Source organism: Microtus ochrogaster, unplaced genomic scaffold, assembly GCF_000317375.1.
Source record: "Microtus ochrogaster isolate Prairie Vole_2 unplaced genomic scaffold, MicOch1.0 UNK1, whole genome shotgun sequence".
Lineage (NCBI taxonomy): Eukaryota > Metazoa > Chordata > Mammalia > Rodentia > Cricetidae > Microtus > Microtus ochrogaster.
The window spans coordinates 36763953-36785284 of record NW_004949099.1 but is presented as its reverse complement, the minus strand read 5'-3'; the positions used below and the strand labels follow the sequence as shown (position 1 = coordinate 36785284).

At 46.9% G+C, this 21332-nt stretch overlaps 1 protein-coding gene across 2 annotated transcripts in view; it reads right to left on the bottom strand.

Moving 5' to 3' along the window:
• Positions 1-2568: 2568 nt before the first annotated feature.
• Positions 2569-21332, bottom strand: part of Foxj2 (forkhead box J2) — a 28126-nt gene continuing 9362 nt past the window's right edge. Inside the window, exons 2-11 of one of the 2 annotated variants that reach the window (XM_026788261.1) lie at positions 19876-20222; positions 16629-16703; positions 14845-14913; positions 14544-14684; positions 13892-14093; positions 9827-10240; positions 9342-9443; positions 7892-8101; positions 7053-7151; positions 2569-5592 (exon numbers count right to left, since the gene is read on the bottom strand). In XM_026788261.1, coding sequence (XP_026644062.1) covers positions 5504-5592; positions 7053-7151; positions 7892-8101; positions 9342-9443; positions 9827-10240; positions 13892-14093; positions 14544-14684; positions 14845-14913; positions 16629-16703; positions 19876-20208 — 1734 coding nt within the window. In that variant the 5' untranslated portion in view covers positions 20209-20222 and the 3' untranslated portion in view covers positions 2569-5503. The remainder of the gene's footprint in view (positions 5593-7052; positions 7152-7891; positions 8102-9341; positions 9444-9826; positions 10241-13891; positions 14094-14543; positions 14685-14844; positions 14914-16628; positions 16704-19875; positions 20223-21332) is intronic. The other variant, XM_005365172.3, reaches the window with a different exon arrangement.

Below are 21332 nucleotides of genomic sequence, written 5' to 3'. Positions count from 1 at the left end.
ATTATATCATCTTATATGTGGTGCTGGGAATCAAAACCAGGGCTTCGTGCATGCTAACTAAGCATTCTTCCAACTAAGGTGTTCCCCCAGCCTGCTCAGGTTGACAATTTCGGCTCTCCTATATGAGACTATGTGGTACTTCTGTGTTCACTTCATCATCTTCTTATAATGTCATTTGTCTTAAAAATAACAGGGTTTCTCTTATCTTTATGGCAGAATAACACACATTGTGTGTACGTAACACACTGCACCATCCACTCACCTGGTAACAGACACCAGGTTCTAATCTTACCCATTATACATAGCACTACACTAAACCTTTAAATTAACTTAATAAAAAATTAGCAACTCCCACCATCTTCTATTCTTTTTTTTTTTAATGTACATTGGTGTTTCGCCTGCATGAGGGTGTCGGGTACCCTGGAACTAGAGTTACAGACAGTTGTGAGCTGCTGTGTAGGGACTGGGAGTTGAGCCTGGGTCCTCTGGAAGAGCAGCCAGTGCTCTTGACTGCTGAGCCATCTCTTCAGTGCCTGGTATTTCTATTCTTATGTCTATAATCACATGTTAAATCACTGAACCTCAAGCTTGTTTGCACAAATAGGCTGACCTATGATGGATGTGTTTACCTAGAGGCAGGAAACTGGATGTATGTTAGTCCTGTAAAAACATTTGTTTGGTTGTCGAGGGAAGAGTCTTAGGTTACAACTGTTTTATAACTGTTTTATACTGCACAGAAAATTTCAAATTACTAAGAATCTTTTATTGTCACGAGGTAATTTAGGGGAGGATATTGCACTTTTACCTTTCTAATGTAAGCTTATATATTCCATATGAATAAACACTTTTATCCGCAAGGCTCTGGGACTCACAGATCCTGTTCATTCTCTTTTTAGATTTTATCCTATGTGTATGAGTGTTTTGCCTGCATGTATGTGCACCACCTATAGGCCTGGTGCCCACGTAGGTTACAACAGGTGTCTTATCCCTTAGAGCTGGAGTTACAGGCGGTTGTGAAGCATCATGTGGGTGCCGGGAACCAAATCCTGGTCCTCTGCAAGAGTAGAGTGCTCATAACAACTGGTGTGACACTTGACCTGGACTACAACCGCTAACTACGCAGCAAATGGAGCTCATGTGAGTGACTGCAGACCGCTGTGACAGCAAGGCCGGTCTTCCAGTCCCCTAAGGTCCCGAGTGTCCGGACGTCAGGTCCTGGGTTACTGCAAAGGGCAGAGGGTGAATAATCTTGACATATTGTGAAGACTGGAAGTATAGTAAGTAATTCTGGCAATAACTGACTTCTGAGAGATCTGCTTACTTTGGGGTTGTACTCTGAAGAAAGTTCTACAATTAGATATTCTTATTTCTGATTTTACAACTCTGAAGAGAATCTTTACCTATTTGATACTCTCGTCCCTAGAAAGTCTGAAACAAGGACCCAACCTCTCCCTTACAGTATAGTATAGACAACATATTTTGATCATATTCTCTCTTCCCCCAACCTCCCTACCCACCCAACTTCATGTTTTCTCTCAAAAAAAAAAAAAAGAAAAACAACAAAAGACAAAAATAAAAAAACAGGGGCTGGAGAGATGGCTCAGCGGTTAAGAGCATTGCCTGCTCTTCTAAAGTTCCTGAGTTCAATTCCCAGCAACCACATGGTGGCTCACAACCATCTGTAATGAGGTCTGGGACCATCTTCTGGCCTGCAGGCATACAAGCAGACAGAATACTGTATACTAAATAAATAAAGATTTTTTAAAAAAAATCAAAAAACATTCAGACTGAAAAAGGAAAATTCATAAGACAAAAAAAAAAAAACAAAAAACAAAAAAAAAAAAAACACCAGAAGTGGTGGCACACACCTTTAATGCCACTTGGGAGGCAGAGACAGGTGGATCTCTGGGAGACTAAGGCTAGTCTGGTCTACAGAGTGAGTTCCAGAATGGCCAGGGCTACACAAAGAAACCTTACCATGGAGAAACAAAAACAACAAAAAAAGCACAAAGAAACATGAAGTCTGTTCTGTGTTGGCTGCTCCCGGACATGGGGACGGCCCTGGAGTGGAGTTTATAGACCGAGTGGCACTCCACTAGAGAAAAGTGGTTTGTCCTTTCTCAGCAGGTATGAGCTGCAAATAGTTGGTTAGGGGGACTTTGCGTCCACTCTTTAAGCTAACATGCCTCTGTTGGACCAATTGAGTCCTGGCCTTCAGCTGCTCTTCCCTGCTAGAGCCTTCTAATGGAAGTTACTAAAAGTTGTGCTTTGCCTAGAGGATCAGAGGATGGGATTTTCACCTGTTGGCCATTGACTGCAGGGTATTTAAGCCTCCATGGTGCTATTAAAAGAGGGTTTTGTACCAGTGATTGGAGGGCCCTGTGTCTGTCTCTGTGTTTCCTCAACCTCCAGCCCCTTGCCCGAAGCTCGAACTGGATTCTAGCGCATAGAGCGCAAGGGGGGGGGGGGGCATGATGCGCGGCAGGCCTCCTCTACCCAGCAATCTCCAACAAGATTTCACTACACTTAATAGCATTTTAAAGACCAACTATGAAATCATGTCTCATTCTTTCTTGCCCACCACTCCTGCAGACAGTCACGGTCAGATAATCAAGCCAGTAGCAAGGATGGACGAGGGTAGCAGGTACCCGGTAGCAAGGATGGACGAGGGTAGCAGGTACCCGGTGGCAAGGATGGACGAGGGTAGCAGGTACCCGGTGGCAAGGATGGACGAGGGTAGCATGGTACCCGGTGGCAAGGATGGACGAGGGTAGCAGGTACCAGCAGGAGCCCAGTCCTCTCACAGCCCTCCTCTCCTACCCTGGCGAAAAGAAGTTAGAACTACCAATAAGATAAAAACTGGAAACATTCCTTTTTGTTTTTTTATTAAGAAAGCATGCAAAAAAAAAAAATCAAGTTGTGAGCCTATACACCATCTTCCCAGCCTGCACCAATGCAAAGCATTATGGGTGGTATAAAGAACTCACCAAACCAGAAACATGGGAGTTGAGGAGAGGAAGCCTAGGATTGGCGGATCAATACCCAATGATCTCTCCTTCCGTCCTCCTCCTCTGCTTTTTCCCTTATTTCCTCTTATAGGCAGTGACTCCTACGATTTTGCACACATCACCCAAGACAACAACAATGACAAAACTTCACGTCCAGCAACACTGGACCAACAAAATAAAGTAGTTTTCTTTCCACTTCACGGAGGGGAGGGAAACTGAGGCTCAAAGGGAATCAAGTTTGTCCTGTGCCATTTTGGAAGCCTGAGCCTGGTGGAGGAGAGCTGGAAGCCCAGGAGGCCTCAGGCCATCTCCAGGCCCAGCCCATACTTCAGCTGCTCTGACTGCCCACTGGGGCTCTTCACAAGACTGGTTCTCAGGACACAGAGGAGCCAGGGGCCTTTAGGAGTGTGGTTCAGCCTGCCCTTCCCAACCTCATAGAGATCTGACCAGGAAAGCTTTAGAAAAGGAGTGTTGCTCTGCAAAGGCAAGAGGTTGGGAAAAAACCAAAGGGAAGCTACAGAGAATAAACCTGGCGGGAAGGAACAAGGAGATGCCCAATTGGGTACCAAGCAAAGGCATGTGCCGCCCACTAGAGAACTAGAGAAACGCTCCCTTCCCCAGTGGGAAACACTGCATCATAGTTCAACCCTACCAAACGCTCCCCAATATAATCTCCCACCGTGCTGGAGGTCACTGGCTTTTTCTTATCCCCCTTCTTTCCTTACGAAGGCTTCAAGAGATAAAGTGCTCTTCAGTGAACTGCCCTAGCTTGCCCCTTCACCTCGCCTCACCGGACTGCAACAATCTCATACATGAACCCCTTCTAAAGAAAGGAAAGGGGCTGGCGAAGGGGAAATCAGAATGGAAAGCACACTGTCTGGAAATCATGGATAAACAAAAGAAAATGAGCAAAAACCAGAAACCACAAAGAGATCGACCTTGTCTAGTCTATGCATTTTGTCCATTTCAGAAAAATGTAAGTAAACTTGGTCTTCCCTCTCTTAAGCCAAATCCAATAAACACACTGAGAACTCTGAGTAGTAAGCCCTGGCCACTTAATGTTAATGGAGATTACTCATCCTACGCCTAGGAGTGACCTGCCCTCCCTGGATCCTGTCTCTATATTAATTTCCCTCTTATAATTTCCACTGCCCGTCAAAAGCAAAAGCTTCAACCCCATTGATAGGGATTTCAGGAGAAGCACTCCCTGTGTTGTTACACAGACAACACATTCCTGACCTGCGTCTATGCCAACTTCCTTTCTCACTCCCTCCTATCAGCAATATTACGGATACGGGTCTGCCGAGACGGGCGTGAAAGAGGTTTCCGGGGCACGTCCAGGGCATGAGGAAACCCAGAATAAGAATGGCTTCCTTTTGTCATTTGAGGCTCCCAGAAAATGGGAGACAAAAATAAGACAGGTGGATTATTTGGACAAATAGCTATAGGAAGACAAAATAGTATTTGCTGAAGGGGAAAAGATGGAAGATAATTTACATATGCAGTAATAGTCACAGTTAATTCTCAGAAAGAATTATTTTCCAAAGTCAAATGCTGTAAGTTGAAAGTGTTCCCAAGATGCTGAACCTATAATGAACAGTGGTCCTCATGCCCTCCCATATAAGCTAACCTGAGAGCGTGATCTAGGAGGAAGTCAGGGATACCTAGACAAGGCAGGAGGAAGCCAGGGATGTCCTGACATGGCGGAAAGAAACCAGGGATGCCCTGACATGGCAGGAGGAAGCCAGGGATGCCCTGACATGGCAGAAAGAAACCAGGGATGTCCTGATATGGCAGGAGGAAACCAGAGATCCCTTGACATGGCAGTGCCACCTAACCTCATGCTGATTTACAGCCCATCATTTCTCCACGGCTTTCTAGTCAACTCCACTGTCCAAGCCTACCCTCCAGGGGAATGAGGACTACCGGAAGAAAAGGCTGGGTACATAAAGGAAGAGTTCAGAGGACACAATTAGCACCATTGAATAAAACCTGCAAAGTCATGGCTGCCAAACAGTGTCTTAGACCCCCTCCCCTTGCTGAGGCCTCTTCAGGCCAGCCTGAAACAGACAGGAACAGAACACAATCTAGAGATGAAAAGTCGAAGTGGCATTGCATTTCTCAGAGAAAGGTGAACAAGAATTTGAAACCTTTCTCTACAGCTACCATGGCCAAGATTTGCAGCTTTGAAATTTGAAAATTTCAAATAGGAAAGAAGAGGGCATAGCCCATGGTGAGGGGCAGTAGACTGGGCAGCATATAACCAATAATAATAATAATATAATTAGAATAATAATAAAAGAACTAGGAGGGAACGGAGAATGCAGAAGGAAATGGGATTATCTTCGGCAGCATCTTGCGGTGGCTTCTCTGACAGAGAGAATGGGAAGAAGCTATATATCTATATACAGGTTTGGGGAGGATGGGCGGGGACTGCTCTTCCCCCATGGTGAGAATTCACCACCAGGCCATGGGCTGATGTCCACTCTGATTCATTAAGTGATCAAGTCCCAGTCGAAGTCATCGGCGATCTCCTCGCTGGCACCAGGAGGTGGGACAGGTGGCCGAGGAACCATGTGGTGTGCTGTCAAGGAGAAAGACAGGCCATAAGGGAAACTGGAGAGCACAAGTCCATCGTCTAGGTGGGGTGTGTCCATCGTCTAGATGGGGCGTGTCCTGCCCAATGACACCGTGAAGAAACAGAGACGCACCACACTCATCAGCCTGCGGTTCTTTCTGTGACAGACTATTAATTCAGCGACAGCTCAGGAGACACACCAAAGCACACGTCATACACTCTATTTTTGAAGACTATCTGACACCTTCTTAAGTTATTAAGAAGGTGATATTATATGAAACAGCAGTACAGAAAGTCCTATTTGTAGTGCATGGACAAAGAAACAGGTGTCACCCTAAAACTGAACTAGTGCCCACGTGAGATGGAAACAGGAATGTGCCTACAATACACTTAAACACAAACAATCTGCTCGTATGTGCTGTCTGCAGTGGTCCTGTGTCTCCCTGTACTCTGCCCGCCCCAAAGACAGTTCAATCCCACGCTGAGAAAGCAACTCAGTCAGTGGTACAACACTAAGAGACCCTAAGTTTAACCCTAACACTGCCAAAAACAAATATAAAAAAAATGGTAGCTAGATCCCTGATCCCTGATACTAATGGTCAGGTGACAGGAATCCAGATGTGGGTAAAATGTTTACATAAAGCATGCATTCCATTTGCCTGTCTCCCGTCCTGACTCCACAATGGGACATGAACACCCCTCAGAGCTATCTCTCACGTTTATAATTTTACTTCCTTTCAGTATTGTGATTACAAGGCAATCTTTTTAATTTTTAAAAATCGTACTATTGTATGTGTGTTTTGCCTGCATGTATGTCTGTGTATCGCATTCATGCAGAACCAACAGAAGCCAGAAGAGGGTATGAGATCCCCAGGAACTGGAGTTTCAGACTATTGTAAGCTGTACCAACCATGTGGATGCTGGGAATCAAACCCAGGTCCTCTGGAAGAAAAAGCTAGTGCTCTTGACACTGAGCCATCTCTCTTGCCACATAAGGCAATTTTAAAGCAATCCCAAGCTCTGTAGCTCAGAAGTAAAGCCTGTCTAATATGTGCAGGGTCTAGCTCCACTCCCAGAACTACAAATAGATCAAATTTAATTAAATAAACTGTCTTTCTTCTTAGACGGGCAGTGGCGGTGCACCACCTTTAATCCCAGCACTTGGGAGGCAGAGGCAGGCAGATCTCTATGAGTTCGAGGCCAGCCTGGTCTACAGAGTGAGTTCTAGGATAGGCTCCAAAGCTACAGAGAAGCCCTGTCTCCAAAAAAAAAAAAAAAAAAAAAAAAAAAAAAGAAGAGACTACCCCTCCCTAGAGGGTGGCTCTTTTCATCCTTCAGCCTTGGGAACCACACCCCTCACCCATCCTAGCAGGTGGAGCCAGAACACCAAGAGGGCTTGGGAAGAAAGAAACAGCACTGAGAGATGAGCATGCTTGTCTGTCAATGAAACACTCCCCAGCTCTTACCTGGGCGACTGTATCCTGTTGTGTCCTGGGTGGGGATTGGGTACATTGGTGCTGGGCCAGGGTAGAGATGGGAGGCTTGTGGATGCCCATAAGAGTTCACTGCCAAAGCAAAACAAGAGTTATGTGACTAGGGGCTTATTGTAGTCAACAAAGCAGGAAAAAAAAAACCACATTCCCAGCTGGGCAGTGCTGGCACATGCTTTAATCCCAGCACTTGGGAGGCAGAGGCAGGTGGATCTCTATGAGTTCGAGGCCAGCCTGGTCTGCAAGAGCTAAGCTAGGACTGTGTACACAGAGAAACCCTGTCTCAAAAACAAAAAACAAACCAACAAAAAACCACATTCCCTTGTCCCATCAGCCTCTGTCTCTCTTCCTGCCTTGGTTCTTGGATCCTGCAAGCAGGAAGCATTCTGCAGAAGCTACCAATCCTCAGTTCTTAGGGTGAGAAGGGATGGATCCTGGCAGTGTGAAATATCAAAGATCTGAGAATAACCAGAAACATCATCATCAGATCCCTTTTCACTGGCTTGAACCCCTGTGTGAATCAGGTGAAGATTATTCCTGGGACAATTTGGAATAAGAACTTTCTTTGCCAAATTTCCTCCCTTTCTAAAAAGTAATTTTGATCTCCAAAACCACAGTATGAAAAGGAACCAGGTCTGCTGCTTCTGCAGTTCCTTAGGACCTCCTGCCGGACTTCACTGATCAACAAATGTTCCGTCAATAAACCAGTCCCAAGGCTCAGCCTGGTCACTGCCTATCAAACTGGCTCCTCCTTTCTCTTCCCTTCACCCTTCATTTCCTTCACAGTCCACTTCTTTGGCAACTTTGCATAATACCTTGGTTCATAGATGGCTCCGGTTTGCCACTGGTAAGAGCACAGGAGTCACTGATGCGGGCAGGGGCAGGTGGTCGGTGGGAGCCCCCTTGTGGGGGCATGTGACCAGTCTGGGTGAGGAAGTGGTTGAGCGAGTCACACAGGTTGGCGATGTGATGCTGGTCGAGGGTCCAGTTCTTCTGCTCTGCCTGCCGTAGACTCTCCATCAGCTCTGCAAACGAGAGAACACTGGCCATGCCAACCCTGAGAAGCTACCACAATGAGAACACCAGCCAGGCCAACCCTGAGGAGCTACCACCACGAGAACACCAGCCAGGCCAACCCTGAGGAGCTGCCAAAGCCCCCACCACCCCACCCCTGGTGCAGCTCCTCCCATCTGTACCACCAACACTGTGTACTAACAATAGTGACGTCTACCTTTTTCTTTCTTGTGTGGTCAGTATATATTGAAATGCAGTGTGTCAGCAAGTATCATTAAATGTGGCAGGTTTTTTTTAATGAGAATTTTTTTTCCTCTAGGACAGCATTAACCTTATTCTGTACTCACAATTTTAGAATTAAAAAAAAAAAAGACTAGAAATAATCCTACTCACTTCAGTCTAGCTAAGGATGCTTCTTGCAAAATTTGAAACTACTTTTTTTTCTCAAAGGGGAATCCCAAAGTGACCATCCAGAGGCCATGATTTACATCTTTTCAGCTTTCCATTCTATTTATTACTTGCCAAATTCTTATTTTAATTTGCATCTCATTGATAAATAAAAATATTCAAAGTGGGGCTGGAGAGATTGCTCAATAATTTAGAACACTGTCTGCTCTTCCAGAGGACCCAGGTTCAATTCCCAGCATCCACATGGCAGCTAACAGCTGTCTATAAACTCCAAGACTTGACCCTCTTACACGGACATACATGCAGACAAAACACCAATCAATGTACATAAAATATGTAAATATATTATTTTAAAAATGTTTGGAACTGGAGAGATGGCTCAGAGGTTAAGAGCTATTCTTAACCTGGCTACTCTTTCAGAGAACCTGAGTTCAATTCCCAGCAACCACATGGTGCTCATATCTATAAAGAGATCTGGTGCCCTCTTCTGGTGTGTAGGAGTACATGCAGACAGAACACTGTTTTCATACTAAATAAATCTTTTAAAAAAAATTCCAAGTGACTTGATGAATTCCCTATCATTTCTCTGTCAGGAAGCAAAACTACAAAACGGTGGCATCTGACTCCCAGGAGCCTCTCCTCCTCCCCAAGACAAAGATGACAGGCACAAAGCATTGTGGTATTAGAACAATGGCAAACATCTGAGTCAACCTGAAAAGACTTATATCTGTCTTGTATAACATGCAGAAGTGATGAAATTCTCAGTCCCACACCCAACTGAGCATCACTTGGGTCCTGGTACATCCCTCTTCCCACTCCGGAAGTGGTCCTTAAAGTGCTAACCTGAGAACTGGGACTGCTCAATGCTGGACCAGTTGAGCCGGTTCACCATTTTGAAGCTTTCCTTTAAGGAGTCGATATTGGAGCACCAGTCTGGAGGGAAGGCTACGGAGAGAAAGGCGGCAGTGAGCTAGGGCAGGAGAGAGTAGTCAACACATGCAAGTCTCTCACCGCGACCCACCCGGCTTAACAGCTGCACGACCTAGAGAGCTGAGGCCACTCCCTCACTGGGGATTCAGGAATGGTAGTGACCTGTCCTTTTAGCAGGCCAGTTCACAGGCAAATATGCAAACCAATGCTAATTCATCTATGACTATGAACAGGAAACAGTGAGACCCCCCGAACTCGATCTTCCACAGTACAGGGCTTTATGAAGCGACTTCCACCGGCTGAGATGAGGGAAGAGGGTAAGAGACTGGACCTAAAAGACCAGCTGCTAGGTTTTCCACCCATGGCTCCTCCACGCCAGCAGGACAGAGTTCACTCACCCTCCTCCCAGCTTCCTCTGTCCCCTCCGTGCTCACCAAAGCCAGTGCTGTTGATGGGCGCCTGGCTCTGTGCTTGCTGCTGCGGTGGCTGCTGGGCAGGGTGGGAATGGTGCTGATGAGGGTGGTAGCCACCATGCTGCAGTGGCGGGGGATGCATGGCCATCACAGCGGGGGGGCCATAGCCTTCAGCTCCGGCTTGTTTTCCCCCTGGGGTAGTACAACCATCAGGGCTTGGGGTGTGCAGTGGAGGGGCACCCCCTACAGTTGAGGGGCCCTGCGCGGGTGCTTGTGGCTGCTGTGGCTGTTGGGGTGGTGGCGGCTGCTGCTGCTGTTGCTGCTGCTGCTGAGGTGGAGGTTGCTGGTACATGTAGTAGTTGTTAGAAGGCGGCATGTCTCCCAGGAGTGAGGAAAACCCTGCCGGGGAGGAGGAAATAGGGAAGTGATTTGAGCTGGACAGTTTCACTCACTAGCATCTTCTCTCAGGAAGTGAGCTCGGGCAGAAGAGTTGAAAGGACAAGAGCATAATCTGTGACCGTGAGGACCCTGTGTCCTTCCTAGAAGGTAACAGACCAGAAAATCAGTTAAGTTATGGGAAAGCTTTGATGTATTGGTGACCACAGAAATATTAATAAGAATTTTTAAAAACCTCCATTGGTGACCTTTAATGCTACTTTTAGGGGGGACTTAGGTATAGGGCTGGGATCAGTTTCAAAGGAAGTCACATGGCAGATGAAATTAAAGAAATAAATTATAATGGCTTGCTCCGCCCGATCGGCTCTGCAGGCCTCTGCGGCTCTGCTTTCTCGTATTCAAGATCAGGTAATGCAGCTTGGGTGGGAAGCAGCATCCGGACTGGTTAACCTCTCCAGCGACTGGGCAAGGAAGAGCTAACCTGGACAGTGGCAAATACAGCAACACATAACCCTAAAGTCTCCACCACTCAACCAGCTTTCAAAATCATTAAGTTCCTTAAACATTAGCAGGTATTTTTCTTAAATTGTGTTTTCTGGGTGGGAAGTGGTAGCACTCGCCTTTAATCCCAGCACCCGGGAGGCAGAAGCAGGAGGATCTCTGTGAGTTCAAGGCCAGCCTGGTCGATAGAGACCCTGCTGAGATGAAAAGAGAAGGGAGAGAAGGGAACAGGGAAGGAGAATGGCAGAGGAGGCCTGGAAGGAGAGAGGAGAGGAGAGAAGAGGAGGAGAAACTCACGACACATCAGCAGGTTCTGAAAGGGGCTCAACCCAAGTTTACATTTTCTCTCTGCTGGGATGACAGACCTCAGACGGAAGAGTTAATGTGATGGAGGCCCTTGTGCCCCTCATCATTATGCCTAGTCCACGCTGCCTACAATGAACAACCCAATATACAGGAAGACCTGACACCTCCCTTGAACCCCCAGCTCTACCAATACATCTTCTTCTTTAGGAATATATGAACTGGGGCTGGAAAGATGGCTCAGTGGGGTAACGTGCTTGCTGTGCACTTGTGAGATGCAGTGTTCGGATCCCCAACACCTATGTGAATGCTGGGAGGGTGTACAGACACTGTAATCCCAGTACTCAGGGGGCAGAGAGAGGAGGGTCCCAGAGCAAGGTGACTAGCCCTAGGTTCACCTGATGTTGATCGCAGAACTCCACAAGCATACACATTTTACACATTTACACATTTACACAGACACAGACACATTTGAATATTCAAATGCAAAAACATACACAAACAAAAATGTGTGCATGAGCGTGCAATTGTGTGTATCTATGTGTGTGTGTGTGGTTGCTTTTTTGGTCAACTTTACATAAGCTAGGGTCATTTGAAAAGAAGGAATATCAATGAGGAAATGCCTCCATCAGATTGGGTATGCAGGCATTTCTGTGGGTCATTTTCTTAATTGATGATTGAAGTGGAAGGGCCCTGACCACAGTGGGTAGCGCCATCCCTGGGCAAGGGGTTAAGAAAGCAGGCTGAAGCTGGGCATGACAGCACACACCTTTAATTCCAGCACTCAAGAAATAGAGGCAGGCAGACCTCTTTGAATTCCAGTCCAGCCTGATCTACATAGTAAGTTCTAAGACAGCCAGGGCTACATAAAGAAACCCTGTCTCAAAAAGAAAAAGAAAGAAAGTAGGCTGAGCAAGCCATGGGAAGTCAGTCAGTAAGTGGCACTGCCCACGGCCTCTGCTTCAGTTCCTGCCTGTCCTCTCGAGGTACCCATCTTTCAGTCCTGGTCTGTAGCCCAGCAACTGGAAGCAAACCAGGATACTGTACAGATACAATCACAGCAGAGCGCGGGGCCACACCATCTCAGGAGGCCACCCAATAAGGACTTTTAAGTAGTTCTCGCTCAACAACTGTGGAAATTTGCAAAAGGGCAGGATATCAGCTGCTGTTGAGAAATTACTAGGTATTCCTCGTGCTGGGAATGATGAGGTGTGGTGGTGAGTAAAGGAGAGGTGCTCACCGCTGAGCGATGTATGCAGAAACGGAATTCAGAGGGAATGATAGGGTGTCTGGGAAATTCACTCAGCTATTCCCACTTCGAAACAAGCTCCGCGGCAAATACAGTAATCTTAACAAAATAAAGTTAAGTGACGGAAGCCAGGAGTTTGTTATTTATCCACTCTGCTCTGGTATCTGTTTGAAATATTTTTAAAAAAATAACAAATAAAAAACACACTAGCTTTAATCCTGGCACTCAGGAGGCAGAGGCAGGGGGATCTCCCTGAGTTCAAGGTCAGGCTAGTCTACAGAAAGGGGTTCAGGACAAAAATGTTCATAGTGGGGCCCTGTCTCAAAGGAAATAACCATAATAATGAAGTGCCAGGGGCTGAAGGTGAGGTTCAGTTGGCTGCCCCAGCCATAGCTCAGTGTTGTTCTGATTGTATTCAGTCCTGGTCCCCATCCTAGCACTTAAACCAGACATGTAACAGAACACACCTGTAATCCCAGCACTCAGGAGAGAGAAGGATCAGAAATTCAAAGTCATCCTTGGCTAGACTGTTTCAAACTCAAGACCAGCCGGAGACATCTGCCATTATGTCTCAATCTCACTAACTAACTAGAAAGAAAAGCAAGTTATTTACTTTAATAAAGCGGAAGGATTCTTTGGGCAAGGATACTACCACTGCCCCCTAGTGGTCATACTCTGAATGACTGGCTCACAGCCCATAGCTATCCCAGAACTAGAGGTGTGGCACAGTGGTGCAACACACACACACACACACACACACACACACACACACACACACACACACACAACCCGAGGTCGGATCCCCAGTACTGAGGGAGGGGGGTGAGGGAAATCGCTGCCTTTGGATGATCATCTAGTTTATTTTCTGAAGATAATAACCCAATCAGCTGTCTGGCACCACAGAGTTTTAGTCCTTATGTTTCCTCTGACCTTTATGTTTCATATATTAAAACAAGAAACTGGGGGCTGGCAAGATGGCATATTCCGCTAAATGTATCTGCTGCCAAGCACAACCCAAGTTTGATCCCTGGGACATATATGGTAGAAGAGAACTGAGTCCCACACGTCTGTCCTGACAACATGTGCCACGGCATGTACAGTTCACGTGCAGGCATGTGCGCGCGTGCGCGCGCGCGCACACACACACACACACACACACACACACTAAAATGCAATTTTTTTTTTTTTTTGGTTTTTCGAGACAGGGTTTCTCTGCGGCTTTGGAGCCTGTCCTGGAACTAGCTCTGTAGACCAGGCTGGTCTCGAACTCACAGAGATCCGCCTGCCTCTGCCTCCCAAGTGCTGGGATTAAAGGCATGCGCCACCAACGCCCGGCTGAAAATGCAATTTTAAAAAACAACCAAAAGACAGAAACCAGAAGAGGAGAGAATGTTACCGCTTATTTGACAATATAAGGAGCCTTTAATCCCAGAACTCAGGAAGCAAAGCCAGGCAGATCTCTGCGAGTTTGAGGCCAGCTTGATCTACACAGTGAGCTCCAGACAAGCCAGGAATACATAGAGACCTGGTATCAAAGAAAAATAGGAAAGACGGAAAAGAAACCTAAGGCCGTCACATGCCTGTCCTGGCTGCAGACTCACCGTGCTGTGAGGAGGAGGAGGAGGACCTCTCCAGCATGGACTTGTAGAGGTTGCGGAAGGACCAGCTGAGGTCCTGAAAGTTGATCTCTGAGTAGGAGAATTTGAAGTCAGGGTTGGTGTTGTAGAGGGGAGGGGCGCCCTCTGTGCTTTCACGGCCTGGAGCCCCTGCTGCCACTGCTCCACCATCCACAGACCCCGGGCCCTACAGAAACAGGTAAGGATGATGATCTAAGTCCCTTCTGAAGCAGTACAACCCTCCAAAGGCCACCAGCCACCAGGCTCTCAGGCCCATCCCTGTCACCTTCTCCAGCTGACCAGTTTCTCACCTGCTCTTCCTGCTCTGGTAGGCTCATGTCTTGAATCTGACCTCTTTATTGTCACTACCCATTTCTTCTCTATGACCCTTCCCCAGGGTCCCCTTGCCTTCCTGTCCTGACTGCAGCTTTCCTGGCTCTTGTTCTTTTTACCACCTATTTTCCTGATTTGCTCAGAATTCTGCCATTCATCTGTCCATCTGGTTCCCTCCCCTTCCTTCTTTCTCAGAATCCCTGCCTAGCATATCATGGGTCCTTAGCACAGAGCTGTGAACAGGGCAGTATCCAAACCTACTCAGCCATCCATCAACTGCCCTGTGCCGTGGCCCGATTCCTACCTGGCTGTAGCTGGCCATGGAAGAGGGGCTCTGCAGTGACATCTGAGGAGTCCCCTCATGAGGAAGTGAGGTTTCTCCACTCCCTGGAACACCTCCCCGGGGGCTTTTGCTGGCCTCCTGTTCTGGGGAGTCTTGGGGCAGCTGAGAATTATAAAAAAAGAGAGAGAGAGATAAATCTATATGCAGGGGTGAAACACCTACCTTTGTCCACGCCTTTGTCTCCCCTTTGCTATTAACCCACACCTACCACAGAAATGACTAACATCCAAGAAAGGGATGTCCCAAAGAGGGAAGCACTTACGTCATCATCTGGAGGGTGCCTTCTCTTCCGGGAAATATCAGGGCAGGTGTCAATTGTCCAATAAGAGCCCTGGAAGGAAAACCCAAGCCCACCAAGAAGAAACGTATTACCTACACAAGTTCCTGTGGAAACAGGTGCTCAGGAAGCTTCTCACAGTTGTGCTGGGAATGGGGCGGGGCTGGGAAATGTAACTCAGTGCCAGAAAGCTTGCCTAGCATGGACAACGCCTCAAATTGGATTCCCCGGCAGAGAAGAGAAGAAGGAAGAAGGAAGTGAGATCAAGCGAGGAGGAGGAGCAAGAGATAGAGAAGAGAGAAAAGCACAGTGCTGGACGTCCAGACAGAAGCCGAGGGAGCGGGGGACCAGTGAGGAACGGATCTGTCCTCAAAGTCACTGAGCAGAGCAAACAGTAGCTTCAAGTGTTCCAACGGGGCAGAAGAACAATGGTAGCTATGTCAGAGAACTGGAAATGGCCAGAAAAAAAACAACCTTTTCCCCTTATGAGATGAGGCAAAAGTCCAGTGGGCTTTACCATCTGTCAAATGGGGAAAATGCCCCCTCCTTCTTTCTCCCTTTGGTAGGTAAAACCTGAAGACTTTGCATAGAAAAGACTTTGCTTCCAAAAAGACAGTAAGCAAGCTGGGCATGTTGGCACACACCTGTAATGCCAGCACTCAGGAGGGACTGAGGCAGGAGGATGGTAAATTCAAGCCAGCCTGGGCTATACAGTGAGCTAGTCTCAAAAAAAAAAAAAAAAAGGTGACAAGCTAACATTTTACGTGTAGGAACAAGTGCCACTCAAAGGAGTAGCAGCCTGGGCTACAGAATGAGATTATCTCACAAAAAATAAAACAGGCTGGGCATAGCAGCACATGCCTTTGTTAATTATTTGGCTTTTGCTTTTTTTTTTTTTTTTTTTTGGTTTTTCGAGACAGGGTTTCTCTGTAGCTTTGGTGCCCATCCTGGAACTAGCTCTTGTAGAGCAGGCTGGCCTCAAACTCCCAGAAATCCGCCTGCCTCTGCCTCCTGAGTGCTGGGATTAAAGGCGTGCGCCACCACCGTCCGGCTGGCTTTTGCTTTTTTTTTTTTTTTTTTGGTATTTTCGAGACAGGGTTTCTCTGTGGCTTTGGAGCCTGTCCTGGAACTAGTTCTGTAGACCAGGCTGGTCTCGAACTCACAGAGATCCGCCTGCCTCTGCCTCCCGAGTGCTAGGATGGCTTTTGCTTTTTAAGATGGAATTTCTCTATAAGGCCTTCGCTATCCTGGAACTCTCTACGTAGACCAGGCTGGCCTTGTACTCTCGAACATCCACCTGCCTCTGCCTCCTGAGTGCTGGGATTAATGGTGTGCATCACAATACCCACCTTGGTATATGCCTTTAATCCCCCCAACTCAAATCTCCTAGTTGGGGGCTAGCTATTAAGTTCAGGCCTACACAGTAAGACTCTATCTTAAAACATAAGAAGAAAGAAAAGAAGGAAGGATTGCGTAGGGGAGGAGGAGACAGGAAGGAAGAGGTGAGAAAGGAGGAAGGAAAGGAGAACCTCAGAATCAACTCTATCATAAACATCCCTATTAAAAACAAAAAGATTTCATCGTCTTCCTTAGTCACCCGTTCTACTGAGGAGCCAGAAGCTTGGCAACTGTGTTCTTCCTTTGAGGAAAAACAACGATGCTTTTAAAACTAACATGGCTTCCTCTTCTAGGTAATCAGAGCAGCCACAGGACTGAGTGTCAACTACCTCGCTCTCCTTCCTTCTCCCTCTGGTTCCCCAGCATCTCACCTTCCCAGGGTCGTCCCGAGGTCTGGGCACCTTCCGGAAGCACTTGTTAAGAGAAAGGTTGTGTCGAATGGAATTCTGGGGAAGCAAAGAAGCAAGTTAGGTCTGAGCCTTGTCCAAAGGGACACAGAAGAACATACAGCAGAGTCCCAGGGCACACGTAGCAGCTCTTCACTGTACTGCTGGAAGGCCCAGAAGCCACACAGAAAACAGGGGTGAGAAGAGAGAATCACCGAATTAACTGGAGAGAGGCAATGGCGACCAGGTGGTCTGAACGCTAATTTATGGTTTTTCAGCCTTCCTACCAAACTGACAACAGGTTCTATGCCTCAAATCAGGAGGATCGTTGAGGTCATACCTAGCCTGGTGATAGCAAGTTCCAGGACAGCCAAGAGTTACATGGGAAGACGCTGTCTCAAAAAACAAACAAAACAACAACAAAAATAGCCAGACATGGTACCCCACATCTGTAAGCCCAGCACTTAGGAGACACAAGCAATAGAGTGGCCACAAGCTTGAAGCCAGTCCGGTCTACAGTCACATGAGCTCTAGGGCAACCAGGACTGCGTGAAAAGACCATCTTTCAAAAAAGCAGCCAGGCGGCCGGGCAGTGGTGGCGCACGCCTTTAATCCCAGTACTTGGGAGGCAGAGGCAGGCGGATCTCTGTGAGTTCGAGACCAGCCTGGTCTACAGAGCTAGTTCCAGGACAGGCTCCAAAACCACAGAGAAACCCTGTCTCGAAAAACCAAAAAAAAAAAAAAAAAGCAGCCAGGCATAGTTGCATGCTCTTAATAAACCCAGCTCTCAGGAGGAAGAGACCAGGGAATCTCTGTGAGTCTGAGACCACTCTGGTTTACACACAGAGGTCCAGGACAGCCAGAGCTACATGGTGAGACCATGGGAGGAGGGGTGCTGATGAGTCAATGAGATGGGGTACGGGGGCAAAGTGCTTGCCACGCAACCCTGGGGCAGCTGATTCCTGAAACCCATATACAGACAGAAGGGAGAGGCTCAACTCTACAAAGTCATCCTCTGACCTCCACATGCACACCGTGGCACAGGCCCGTGAGCACGTGCACACACACCCTATGCACATAATAATAATAATTATAAATTTTAAGTAGGGATTGGGAACTAGTTCAGTGGATAAAGAGTGTGGCACCCAAGCAAGAGACCTAAATTACCTAAACTCAAATCTCTGGAATTCACATTAACTAGGTTTAACCAGGCACAGCTGTACTCCCACAGTTTTAGGATTAGATGTGAAGTGGAGACATAAGAATCCGTGGAAGAAACAGGGATTGGTGGTACACGCCTTTAATCCCAGCACTTGGGGAGGCAGAGGTAGGTGGATTTGAGTTCAAGGTCAGCTTGGGCTACAGAGTGAGTTTCAGGAAAGTTAGGGCTACACAGAGAAACCCAGTCTTGGGGAAAGAAAAAAAGAAACAAATAACAACAACAATAACAAATCTTGGAAGATCACACTACACAGTATGCATGTACTCACTTGTACACACATGAACACACTCACACCAACAAATAAACACCTCAAATTCATATCTACCTCTACCTCTCTTCTCAATTCCCCACAAAAAGCGAAAGAACAGTATTTTTATACTGTTTACATATATTATAAGGAGAAAATAATCCGATGGGGAGATTAAAGCTCCCAAGTGCAAGGACTAATTTAAACACCTGGAACCCACGTAAAGCCAGGAACAGTAGGGTGTTCTATAATCCCAGGGCTACACACTGGGAGCACTATGTTGTCCTACAGCAAACGGGAGGCAGAGACAGTGCCCACAAGTTCACAGACCACTCCGCCTGCTACACACGTGTTAACAACAAAGAGACATTGTCTCAAATGAGAGGGCAAGCACCAACACCCAAGGTTGTCTTCTGAGCTCCACGTATGCTGTGGCGCACAGCACCATGGCACCCTTGTCCCTCATTAACATAAAAAAACACATGCAAGTGCACGCACACACACACACACACACACACACAAGGACTTTAAAAAAAAACAAAACTCAGGAGTGAAACCAAAGCACAGACCAGCTCCGTTTTCTCAACAACACTCAGAATGACCATGTCTGGAGAAAAGGAAGAGCCGTGGTACGTATGTGTTGGTATATCGGGAGATGTAGCCTAGAGGAAGACACGTACCGAGGGAAGAGTGAATGCTTCCAACAGCCTCAGCTCATCATCTGGTTTGTAAGTCAACGGTGATTTATGGAGTGAGAAATGAGAAAACAACATTTAATTCCCACTCCTCCTCAACATCTGGAAAATGAGTTGCTGCTCCAAATGACTACAAGAAAGCCTGGCTTGGTACTGCAGGCCTGTCATCCCAATATTGGGCAGTCAAGACAAGAGAATCGGTAGTTCAAGGTCAGCTTCAGCTACATTTGTGAGTTCCAGGTCAGACCAGGCCAGCCCAAGCCATATGAGACATTGTCCCAAAATATATAGATCTTTGGGGGATTTATTGTTTGGGTTCTTCTACTTCTTCCTCCTCCTCCATCTTTTTCTTCTTTTTTGTTTGGGGGAGGGTCCCACTATGTAGCCGTAGCTGGACTGCAACTTGCTATGTAGACCAGGCTAGTCTTGAACTCAGATCCACCTATGTATACTTCAAAAGTGCTGGGATTAAAGGTGTGTGTGACTAAACCTGGCTAAAAAATATGTAGTTTAATATCAACCTTCTTTTTGCAAGGAGGGTTCCCACTGTCTCTCCCTAACAACATCGTTGCTTGGTTAGTGAACCAGCTATTGGTAAAGGACCTGGTTACTAGAGAATAGTAATATACATTCAATTCTTAATATACATACAATGTTTCAAAAGACGATGACAAGGGAGCTATAGAAATTTGATGAGTTTCCTACCAAAGCAGGAGTCGTGCCTTGCATTGCTCAATGACTCGAACATTGCAGAGCCACAAGAAAGACAAGAAATCAAAGACTGCCCTTTTGGGGGAACAGGACAATAAGAGGGTGTGGTAGCCAACAGCATCCTACTATCCTATAACTATACTTAATTACTTGGCATCACTAGTGTTTCCATGGTAAAGCTGCTGAGGTTGATTTAGACTCAAGTACATAAAAGTAGGGGTAGAAGATAAGAGACCTTGAGTTTATATATCCCTCAGACAGGTCAGAATGAACCAGACCAGGTTACAGGAAGAAATAAAAGTAGGGGAAAGATTGCTAACGGCAAAGTACAAGCCCAGGCTGTAGAAACAATCCCACCTTCCAGCCAATGCCAGCATTCTTGTAATAGGGGAAGTTATCGCAGATCCAGCGGTAAATCTCACTGAGGGTCATCTTCTTGGCTGGCGAGGAGTTGATGGCATAGGTGATGAGGGTGGCATAGCTGTAGCGTGGCTTGCCATCTTGGTGGACTGCTGCTTCATCTTTGCTGAGGGTGGCATTAGGATCCGTGGGAGAGCCTGGGGAACACTTTCGGCTGCCCCCTGGAGGCACAGCCTGAGAAGCGCTCCCCAGCTTCTCAATACTAGCTCGGAGAGTCAGCTGGGGCAGCCAGTCTATGGAGGTGAGGCTGCTCTCTAGGTCAGAGGCCATTGTGCTTCTGGGTTCTGCAGAGAAGACAAAGAGGGGAGGAAGGCAGATTAATTTCCTGTTTATTGGAGCCAGAACAACCCCATGTCCAATGCATAAGGCAAGCAGTTTCTTCCCATTTTAATTCCTACTCAAGAACGCTCTCCTGAGATAACCCATGATCCCAAGTGCAAGTGCCACAAGTCTCCCACCAGATGACGGAGCACTTCATACCCCCATCTTAATGGAGAGTGTCACTACAAGGCCTTGCCTGCTGTTGACAGAATTCTGTCCCTCCCAGTTCCACAGACATTCAGTCCCAAAGAAACACAGAGGCCGGGCTGGAGAGATGGCTCAGTGGTTGAGAGCATTGCCTGCTCTTCCAAAGGTCCTGAGTTCAATTCCCAGCAACCACATGGTGGCTCACAACCATCTGTAATGAGGTCTGGTGCCCTCTTCTGGCCTTCAGGCATACATAGAGACAGAATATTGTATACATAATAAATAAATATTTAAAAAAAAAAGAGCCGGGCGGTGGTGGCGCACGCCTTTAATCCCAGCATTTGGGAGGCAGAGGCAGGCAGATCTCTGTGAGTTCGAGACCAGCCTGGTCTACAGAGCTAGTTCCAGGACAGGCTCCAAAGCCACAGAGAAACCCTGTCTCGAAAAATAAAAATAAAATAAAATAAAAAAAAGAAAGAAACACAGAGGCCTACATTAATTATAAACTGGTTGGCCTAGTAGCTCAGGCTTTTTATTAACTCTTACATCTTAACCCAAAATTCTTGTCTGTGTTAGCCAAATGGCTTCGTACCTTTTATCAGTGAGGTATTCTCATCTTGCTTCCTCTGTGTCTGTGTGACAACTACAGACTGAGCCTTTCCTTTTCCCAGAATTCTCCTGTTCTGGTCGTCCCGCCTATACTTCCTGCCTGGCTACTGGCCATCAATACTTTATTAAAACAATACAAGTGACAAATCTTTACAGTGTGTTAAGACTGGGACAGCCGGGCGATGGTGGCGCACGCCTTTAATCCCAGGACTCGGGAGGCAGAGGCAGGTGGATCTCTGAGTTCGAGGCCAGCCTGGTCTACAAGAGCTAGTTCCAGGACAGGCTCCAAAAACTACAGAGAAATCCTGTCTCGAAAA